This window comes from Lipotes vexillifer, unplaced genomic scaffold (genome assembly GCF_000442215.2).
Source record: "Lipotes vexillifer unplaced genomic scaffold, Lipotes_vexillifer_v1.1 scaffold977, whole genome shotgun sequence".
Taxonomy (NCBI): Eukaryota; Metazoa; Chordata; class Mammalia; order Artiodactyla; family Lipotidae; genus Lipotes; species Lipotes vexillifer.
Window position 1 is genome coordinate 194,660 of NW_006783088.1, and position 10,584 is coordinate 205,243.

The window sequence follows — 10,584 nt, forward strand, 5'->3', positions numbered from 1 at the left end:
GTGTCAGCTCAACAGGCACTCAGTGTTCTCTGTCCCCCATTTGAGAGTCAGAGGGACCTTCTCCTATGCCCCTTCTCCCTCCTACACTGTGGTCTCTTCCAGCAAAACCCTCCCAGAGGGAACGCTTCCCCTTTCCACTGACTGCCTCTTCCCTAACACCTGCGATTGAGGAAATCAAGCGATAACGGTACCCTGGGTGAGCCTCGCACTTTTACTTTCAAGATGTTGTTCTGGATGAACAGTCTGAGGCAAGAATTGGCCCCATTTGGAAATGAAGACACTGAGGAATAAACCCAAGGCCAGTGAGTCGCTGGACAACTGAACAAGAGGCAAAGTTCCCGATGGCCCTGCTCCATGCATTCTGCCATAACAATGATACCACCAGATAATACGCGTATATACTGTTGCAGGCACTCTTGTGGTTTCACACATATTATTTAATTCTCACGGCAACCTTATGAGGGACAAATAGGACTTTCCCCATTGACAGCTGAGACAACTACTTAATTAGATTAAATAACTTGTCCCAGGTGATTCAGCTAATAAGTGGCAGAGTTAGGACTCAAAAGCAGGTGTGTGGGAGCCAAGAGCCCCAGTTCTTACCCTCTACACTCTATTTGAAGATGCCCTTACCATGCTGGATCAGAAACACGCCCTCACTTATTTCAGGGGATGCTGCAATGTCAGTACAACTAAATTGATCTAATCTATAGGCATGAATGAAAAAGATAGCAGTGCACATAATCCCATGAATGTGCAGGTATGTGGAGCTATATCTGACTACCTGAGTTGAAAACCCAGCTCTGCCACATAAGTACCTGTGTGACGTTAAACAAGTGACTTAACCTCTCTGAGACTCGGTTTCCTTGTTTGTAGCATGAATAATCTGCCCATAGAACTATTGTGAGGATTAAATTAGTGAATGCATGTGAAGTGTTTAGAGCAATGCTGGGTACATATTAAACTCCCAAGACCCTGCCATGCAGACAGTTTTCTCTAAAAAGTGTTTCTGCAAAAGATGCGACTCTAATGCCAATTCTCAGAAGGTGGCAGCAGGACCCTTAGAATGAGCTAAATTGTAGTTCATTTATTTGGATGAAGTCATTTCTCTACTATATGGATTTAAAGAAATAAACCTCCTCCTGAATTTTGCTTTTGCGACATTCTCATAAATTTTCACCTTTACTACTCTCATTATCATTCATTTCTAAATAGTTTGTCATTTCCATTTTGGTTTCTTTTGAACCCAAGTGTTATTTTAAAAGGTGGTTTTAAATTTCCAAAGCGGGTAAACCTGGGGAGGACTGTGATTGTATTGTTAATTTCTAATTTTATTATATCAACATCAGGGAGCATGGCCTATATGTTTAACATTTTGTGGGATTTGACATTTTATTTATGTCTTAATAATGGTATTTTTTAATGTTCTATGTGTGCTTGAAAAGATCTTGCATTTCATTTGTTGGGTGCAAAAATCATCAAAGTTTCATCCCCACATGCCACGTTAATGCCTCTGCTTTTGTTTCTCAGGACCTGAGCTAGATCTAGAGGAGGAGCAGGGAAAAGGGATGGAAGTTCATCTAAAGAGAGGAAGGAGGAAAAACAAAACAAAAATGCCCTGCGGGCAGATGTTGTCTATACTGATGAGTAATCTGTGGCTAGGGAGGTTAATTCATCCAGAATCATGCAGCTAGTAAGGAACAAAGCCAGGGCTGGAACCCTGCTTGGTCCAACCCAGTGTTCACAGTGGGTTATTTTTTTTTTTTTAATTTTATTTTTTTGCGGTACGCAGGCCTCTCACTGTTGTGGCCTCTCCCGTTCCGGAGCACAGGCTCCAGACGCACAGGCTCAGCGGCCATGGCTCACGGGCCCAGCCGCTCCGCGGTGTGTGGGATCTTCCCGGGCCGGGGCACGAACCCGTGTCCCCTGCATCCGCAGGCGGACTCTCAACCACCGCGCCACCAGGGAAGCCCCACAGTGGGTTATTTTAAAGAAGGATCTTGGGGTCTCATAACCAACCACCTCACCTACTACATTCTCCTTCTCACTCACTACAAGGTCCCATCCACAATGACAGATCCATCTGTCCATCTACTCAGCCAACAGTATTTATTGAACATCTATCATTTCCCAAGCAATAGTACAGAACGCTGGAGAAACACAGACCAAACTCAGCACCCCCTGCCCTTCGGGACCTCATGGTCTCAAATGGGAGGCAGACAGGCACACAGGTCATTGCAATGCCATGTGGTAAATGATGACGGCACTTAGCACAAGGAATTGTACACCCTGGAGAAGATGGGGCACACAACGTCACCTGAATTCAAGGCGGAGCCCAGGGAAGGGGAAGGTATTAGAAAATGGATGCAAAGGTGACTTCTGGGGAAATTTTGAAGGTTGCATGGATTTACGCAAAGGATACCTACAGGAAGTCCATTTGGGGTGAGAAGACCACACCTTTTCCTGCTTTCCCTCTCACCCCAGGAGCATTCAAGGAGATTCAAAGGTTACCCTCTTCTGCTTCCTCCCCTACCATAGCCTCCTCCACTTTTTCCTGACTTCCGCCCCCTCCTCCCACCCCCCACTGCCCCCTCAGCAGCCCACAGTATCCAGTTGCCAAGGATACAGGAAGGAGGAAGGAGCTCACAGTGTCTTCTCTAGTGCATCCTCAGCCTCTGTCCCACGAGCCCCTCTCCCTAATGATCCTGCTAGAGCACTTCACTAATAGTTATAATACCTAACAGTTACTGAGCACCACCCTGGGATGAGGATTCTAAGATATGTGCCTTATATTTATTTACCAAGGCATTTAATCTCTACAAGAATCTTCTGGGGAGCCTCCCCACCCCACAGCTGAGAAAACTATAAAGCATAAAGATGCAAGCAACGTCCCCAGGACCATGCAGACAGTGAGTGCCAGAGCCTTGTCCCCCACCACCATGGACTGACGCCTCTTAACAGCAACCCCCACCTCCAGCGGTAGCCTGCAGCCCAGCCCCCCACCCCCGCCCCCACAAACATCCGAAGCACTAAACCACAGACGCTGTACCAAAGAGGTCGTGAAAAACAAGGAAAGACTGAGAAACTGTCACAGCTCAGAGGACGCTGAAGAAACATGACAGCTCAATGAAATGCGTTATCTTGGGTGGGATCCTAGATCAGAAAAAGGGACATCCATGGGAAAACAAATGGAATCTAAATAAAGTCTAGAGTTTAATGAATAGCAATGCACCAAGGTCAGTCTCTCAGTTTCGACAAATGTACCATCATAACTTGAGATATTAACAATGGAGGAAAGCCAGTAGACAGGAACTCTCTGTACTGTCCTTGTAACCTTTCTGTAAATCTAAAATTAGTCTAGAATAAAACGTTTATTTCTAAAAAAAAAGCAATCTCGCTGCTGTACTGCGTTGCCCTGACCCAGGCAGCTAAACATACCCAGATAGTATATGCTCTACTAATCTCTTTGGGTGGGGGGCTGAACCTTACTCACGTCTCCAGATGGAGACAGGAGAATGTTGCCATGGACACGGCCCAATGCCAGAAAACAGGCTGACCTAACAGGGGAGACAGTGACGAGGGGAGGAAGCTACAAAGGGGCCTAATGTAAAAGGCTGGAGGTAAGGCCCCTCGGGACTACAGAATCTCCCAGCAAGTTCATTTGTAGAATATCCCCGTTCATCCACTGCGCAGCAAGGTTTACAGCTTTCTGAGCTGTGGGCTGGGAAGTGAAAACACTGGGGGAATGAGGCGTGTGTGGTCTGGGCTCTGAGAGAGGAGGATTTAACGTAACGTTACGTGGCTGCTTTTACATATCGACAAAAATAAAGGTTTGTGGAAGCCCAGGGAAGGCCTGGTGAAGGCCAGATCTGGAAGCTTCCTTGCAGCGATGACACTGGAACTGAGCCTTGAGGGACACATAAGATTTTCCAGGGGAAGAACGAGGCTGCTAGATTTTCACCGTGGTATCCACATCTTCCCCTTCACGGTCTTTCTGAAAAGGGGCAACCCTCCGTGAGGTGTTGGGCTGGGGTAGCTAGGAGCCTTGGAACTCATCCATCCTCATCCCCGAGGACAGAACAGTGACCTCTGGCTTCGTTAGCAAATTCATGGGCTCGCTGAGTAAACGCCACACTTCAAGCAGGTAAAGTTGCACCAACCCAGAGGGGATGGAAAGTCCTAGTGATGAATCTGGGGTGTGTAAGGGCCAAGGTGCTGTTGATCAGTCAATGGACAAGTGTTTACTAGGGAACTACCATGCAGAGTGCTGGCCCTGGGACCCCAGAAGAACATCCCATCAGCCACCGCATCAAGGGCGTACAGTGTAGTTGGGGAGATGATTATATACAGTGTAGGGTGATATAAATAAGCAAGACAGACTTGTTCAATTCTTGATCTCACCACTTCCCAGATGGGGAATCTCAATCCAATCTGAGCCTCAATTCCCTTAGTTGTAAAATGGCAATAATATATAACACCATCTTGCCTTGTGGGGTTCAGAGGATTAGAGACAAGGTGTGTAAGGCACCGAACCCAAGTCCTTTCCGACAGTAAGTAGCAGCTCAATAAATGATCATTGTTACTGTAGTTGATACGGTGACACCAAGTAATAGAGCCATCGATCTTAAAGACAACGAGACCTAGGAGGCAAAAGAGTCCAACCCATAAAAAACAGATGGAAGGTGGTTTCAAGCCCACTTCATGGTAAGAAAAAAATCCGCTGACTTAACAGAAGTATCAATATTTCACTGCAAAGCAACATGCAGCCCATGAGGGCTGCCGGCATGGAGGGGGCACATTCTAGGCTGAGTTTAGGGAGCGTTACCTGTAAAGTGAGTTTTGGAAGATGGGCAGGAATTTTGACAAAAGGGGAAAGGAGCCCTGAAGGGAGAGAAAACAACATGAACAATCTTTTCTCCCCAGGCTCTCGACAGCCCCCCCCCCACCCCTGGCCTCCCTGCCCCGCTCCCAGGAATAAAAATAACACTAATCCCCTGCTCTCAGCCAAGCATTTTCTCTCTGGCTTCTGGCTGATGGGTCTGTAATCCCTACTCAATCCCTATCACTCTCATCTCAGCCCTGCTCACGGCAGAACAGCTCTCCCAGGGGATGAATTCTGCCAGGGAGAGGGAGGAAGTGAGGAAGGAACCACGGACCAGTTAGCAATCTTATCACCAAAGGATGGAATCTCAATGGACAGAGTCTCCAGACAGGGTGTTACAACCTGGCCGTGCTCCAAAGCACCTGGCACGTAGTTGGGGCTCATTAAATAGTCTTGGAAGGAATTAAGCTCTAAAGGGGACGTACAGCTCCATGTTTCTGATGGTTATACTATAACCGTGCTCCTGAGGAACTGAAATGGGGAAGGAGGCCAAGGACAAGCCATTTAAGAGGCAGCAAGACACAAGACAGAACAGAAAGAGTGAAAATGTCAGTCTGGTCTTTAGGGCCTCAGGTGGTTGATTTCACTAGCATGTCCTTATTGGCGCTGGCTCTGGAGGAACCAGTAAACCCCAAGATGTTTCCAGTTCTCTACAGATCAATCTCCACAGGGATCCAAAGTCCTTGCCCTCCATTCCATACATCACTGCTTCTCTATGAGCATTATCTACCTTTGATGTTGGGGGTTCTCTTTTCATGGAATATACCCCTTTGTTTTCCCTATATGACCATGTATTCTTTCAGACCAGGACTTTGTATAAGAACTCTGCCTAGAATTCCCTGGCTGTCCAGCGGTTAGGACTCAGTGCTTTTACTGCCGTGGCCCGGGTTCGATCCCTGGTCAGGGAGCTAAGATCCCACAAGCCATGTGGCGTGGCCAAAAAAAATTAATAACTCTGCCTAACAGGATGCCCAGCAGGATGCTAGGCACGCAGAGGTCAAAAAGCACCGATCGTGTTGTCTGTGTGAAGCACTCGCCAACAGGAGAATGGGTGAGAAAATCCAGGATCCTTGCCTTCCTTCTTAGGAGACTCCCCATGCCTCTGAAGGAATTAGATTTCAGCCTTAACATGGACTTGAACAGGAGCATCACTTCTTCTGGGAAGAGCCCCCAGGCCCTAGTGCCCTGTCCCCAGGGGCTGGCCAATAGGGTCTTCCTGCGGTTGCTTCTGTCCCAGGGATGGGACACTGTGTCTGTTTCTTGTGTGTCTCCCTAGCTGACTGTGACCTCCCTAAGGCCCAGAAGTATGTGCTCATCAGCATTACCATCCCCATCCCCAGCACCTATCAGAGGGCTTAGGACATAGTAGGCGCTCGGTTTTTTTGTTTTGGGTTGTTTTTTTTTTTTTTTGGCTGTGTTGGGTCTTCATTGCTGCGCACCGGCTTTCTTCAGTCGCAGAGAGCGGAGGTCACTCCTTGTTGCGGTGCATGGGCTTCTCTTTGCAGTGGCTTCTCTTGTTGCGGAGCACGGTCTCTAGGTGCGCGGGCTTCAGTAGTTGCGGCACGTGGGCTCAGTAGTTGTGGCTCACAGGCTCTAGAGCACAGGCTCAGTAGTTGTGGCGCACGGGCTTAGTTGCTCCGCAGCATGTGGGATCTTCCCAGACCAGGGCTCAAACCCGTGTCCCCTGCACTGGCGGGCGGATTCTTAACCACTGCGCCACCAGGGAAGTCCCTCCGTAAACATTTGCTGAATGAAAAGAGGGCCAGGCAAGAGGTTCCTGGATGGGAATCGTCTGGACTCAGCGGATCCAAAGTTCAGCTGGTGAGAAATCAGGAGGAAGCGCCTTGTGAGACAGGCTGGGTGTAGGCACCGCACATTCCTAGCAAGCCTGTCTGATGTCCCTGAAGGGGCAGGCTGCTGGGATGGCCAGCCAGGAGGAGCCATGCAAGAGATAAGATGAGTCAGGGCTTGTGACTGTAGCCGCAGGAAGGGGTGCCCTTCAGTGTGGATGCTGCTCCCAGCAGGTCAAGTTTGGGGGACTCAAATTTACTGTGGTGGGTGATTATCACGGATTATCTCGTTTCACCCTCAGTGACCCTAGAGGGAGGGTACGATGACCCACTTTAGAGGAGCAACTCTGAGACCTCAGTCCTACGGACTTCTGAGCCTCCCAGTGCTTGGGACGGGCTCACAATGAAGCATTTCTAGAAACGCACATCCTCAGAGTTGACGGAGGCCTTGAATCTCCTCATGTGCTTCCCCTCCCCTCCAAAAGCACTCAGATCCCTACAACATGCAACATCCCAGCAAGCTTCCTGCCTCCCTCCCATGTCCTGCCAGCCCAGCCCATCCTCGGGCAGCTGTGACTACCAAACGCGCTTTCTACAGAGCCCTCGCGCCTGCCCATCAGCCCCACTTCTCCACTCTCACGTCTTCTCCTATCTACACGGAGCAGAGCTAATCCCCTGCACGTGACAGCTCCCCAGCTGTCTGGAGGCAGTTAACGCCTCGCCTCCCCCAGAGTTTAGAAAGAGCCTCACAGCAGAGATTGCACCAGCGCTCAGGGTAAAATTGGTTTCATGCAGTTAGCAAACGTTGATAAAAGGAATCAGAGAGACAAGATGGTTATCTTGTTGCTGGGGCGGGGGGTCTCTCTCCCAGGGGAAAGAGGGGCTGGTTAGGGGAGGTGGGCCAGAAGCAAAAGCCATCTAAACCTTAACAACAGTCTTCAAGAAAAACGTTAATATTGCCAGAAGGGGCTTCTGAGATCAACCAAACTCCTCGCTTTCCAAAGGGGGATTGGAGGAGCAGAAAGGTAAAGTGACACCAAGGAACACAGCTCTTAAAGGGCAAAGCCACAACTGGAATCCTTTGAACCCACAGCCGGGGCCTCTTGCACAGTGTTACCACCCATCCCCCTGCTCCACAAGGCTGGAACAACACCTGTGATGTCAGAACAGCACTGCCATCATAAAGGCGCCGTCTACAATCTCACTTCCACCACATCCCCAAGAGATAAAGGGAGAAACACAGCATTAGCTCCATTTTACAGAAGGTAACAGTGACGCTCGGGGAAGCAAAGGGACCTGCTTGGGTTCCCCGGCAAAGTGAATTTATACTTGGAACTCAAAGCTCAGTTAAGGCTCTGTGCTGTTTGTTGGCAGTGGCCGTTGAAAGGGCCGTGGGAGGGAATTCCCTGGCAGTCCAGTGGTTAGGACTCCACGCTCTCACTGCCGAGAGCACAGGTTCCATCCCTGGTCAGGCAACATGGAATGGACTTCCTAACGCAAGGAAGGGCGCCACCTCCGCCTGCAGTTCTGCGTTGTTTTGGGACTGCCTGCTGCGCGCTCCAGGAAGATCTCTAAAACCACACTCTTCCTCCCTTTCTGCCGCCCCAGTCAGCGTGCTCCAGGGAAAGAGGGGTCAGCAGCCTGGGTTCCTCCCCCGGCCGAGCCCTCACCAGCTCTGTGACCTGGGGCCTCCCTCCTTCCCAGTCCCAGCTCTAGTTTCCTCACCTTTAAAAACAGAGGCAATCAATTCTGCCCTGACAGTATACGGGATGTTATGAGGCTCAGATGACAAAGAGCAAGTAGGAGGCTGGGAGGCTCACTCCCACCATCGGTGGCTGCCCCTTGGCCTCTGTCACTTCCCCATCACCCCCGCCTCCTCCGCAGCCCTACTACCTAGAGCAGGTGAGAGGGTCAAGAAGGTCTCAGCCAAGACAACGGAGGAGAAAGAAAAATAACTGTGACATCAGCCCAGAAGCCCCTCACACTTGTACGAGGCTTTATTTTTCCGAAGAGCTTTCGCAGTGACAAGCCTAAGATTTACCGTTGCTTAGTCCTGTATGTGCCAGGCACCGTACAGAGGGCTCTGCATACTCTCTTGGGTTTAGTCCTCACAACTACCCATTTGAAAGATGACATAACTCCGGCTCCAAGGTTAAGTACGGGATGGCTGGTAAGTAGTGGAGCCAGGAGGCAAACCCAGTTCTATCCAGTCCCCTGTTCCCCAACCTTCAATGTGCTCATGATCACCCGGGGAGATTTATGAATAATCAGATTTTGATTCCATAGGTCCAGACTGAGGCCTAAGCTTCTGCGCTCTGACAAGCTCCCAAGTAGATGGACTACCTTGTATCACGGGCTACATTTTAAATTCCGTTAAGACAGAGCCTGGGTCGCCCAATCCCCGGGGCTTAGCACTGGGCCTGCCCCACAGAATACACTCAATAATTATTTGTTCAATGAATCAATGAATGTTGGACTTAACCCATGCTTTAACACTTCTCTGTACTAAGCCCCATTATATCAGTTGATCTCATAACAAATCTCTAAGGCATATCAATCTCCCTTTGACAGATAAGGAAACAGGCTCAAAAGAGGACGTAGCCTAAGGTTTTACAGCTTTTGTGCAGCAGAGCCGGAAACGATCTACCTTCAGATCCTTGGCCCTGACCACAGCTGTCCCAAGAATGGGGGTGGGCGTGGGAGGGGGAATTAATAATTACAGACAGCTGGGTGGTGAAGAGCTGGCCCCCATCCAGGCACCTGACCAGCTCACAGCTCGGGAGGTCACCCGCTAGAGCTGCTCTCCGGGGGCGAAGGCAGTCGTCTCAGCGTCCCCCAGGAGAGAAACGAGGAGGAGCGTGGGAGGAGGCGGGTCCTGGGCACAGTGCCAGGCAGCATGGGGCAGGTGGTGAGTGACCCTTGATCTCACAGAGAGCCCCGCTGGACCCAAGCACCCACCAGCTCCCGCGGATCCCATCTCTAGACTGATGCTGTCCAGCTTGGGGGACGGCGAGGAGACTAGAGGCATCCCGGGAAATCGCAGCCTAGCGATGAACCACCGGCACATGACCCCAGAGAGGAGGGGTGGGTGCGTCTGGGGCTTGGGGAGGACGGGCCTTGCGCCCGCCCCGCACTCCCCCCGCCCAGCCTCGATTTGGGGGAGCGAGGGAAGACCCTCTCCCGCGCAGCTCCACCCCCGCAGCCCCCGGCCCGCCCGGTTCCCCGGTGCGGCGGGACTCACGGCCTTCAGCTGCTCCAGCCGGTCCTTCATCCTGGTGCCCAGGCGCCCGGAGGCAGGTGAGCGCGTCCCAGGTGAGCGGCCGGAAGTGGCGGCCGGGCCCGGCCAGGACGGAGGAGCAGGCGGAGGCGGGCGGCGGCTGCGGGCGAGAAGGAGCGTCCGAGACCACTGGAGGCTCCGCCGCGCCGCCCCCTCCGGCCCAGCCGGCGCCGCGCACTCCAAATCCGGCTCCCTGGCCGGCGCCGACGCGCAGAGCTGCTCCGCCCGGCGGGCCCGCCCCTTACCTGGGCCGCGCCCCGCGCTCCTCCTTAAAGGGCCAGTGCCCCGCCGCCGCCCGGCCACCCTCCGCGCCTCTCACTCCACCTCCCCCTAGCTCCAGGTCCCCCGATGGAGCAGCAATGGGAGATCCCGCCGCGAGTGGGTCTGACCTCAATTCCAGCCTTTCCATTCAACAGCCATTCACTACCTGTGCCGGGCTCTGTGCTAGGATCCAGCCCTCAACAGACTGATTCGTTGCTAGGCGGCGCCAACATCCCGTAAACGAGGAACTCTAAGACAAAGTGCTTCGTGCCGTAACAGGTGGGAGAGAGAGAGCAATTAATTCTGCCTGGAGGAAGGGCATTCCAAGTAAAGGAATGCGCACGGTCCTGGGGACTGCGTGCTGGAGCTGAAAG

The 10,584-nt window shown here is 51.6% G+C and overlaps 1 protein-coding gene across 1 annotated transcript in view; it reads right to left on the bottom strand.

Moving 5' to 3' along the window:
- STX3 (syntaxin 3) overlaps nucleotides 1-10,298 on the bottom strand; it is a 36,213-nt gene extending 25,915 nt beyond the window's left edge. The window contains exon 1 of the mRNA XM_007455675.1: nucleotides 9,914-10,298. Coding sequence (XP_007455737.1) covers nucleotides 9,914-9,943 — 30 coding nt within the window. The 5' untranslated portion in view covers nucleotides 9,944-10,298. The remainder of the gene's footprint in view (nucleotides 1-9,913) is intronic.
- Between the last annotated feature and the right edge of the window lie 286 nt (nucleotides 10,299-10,584).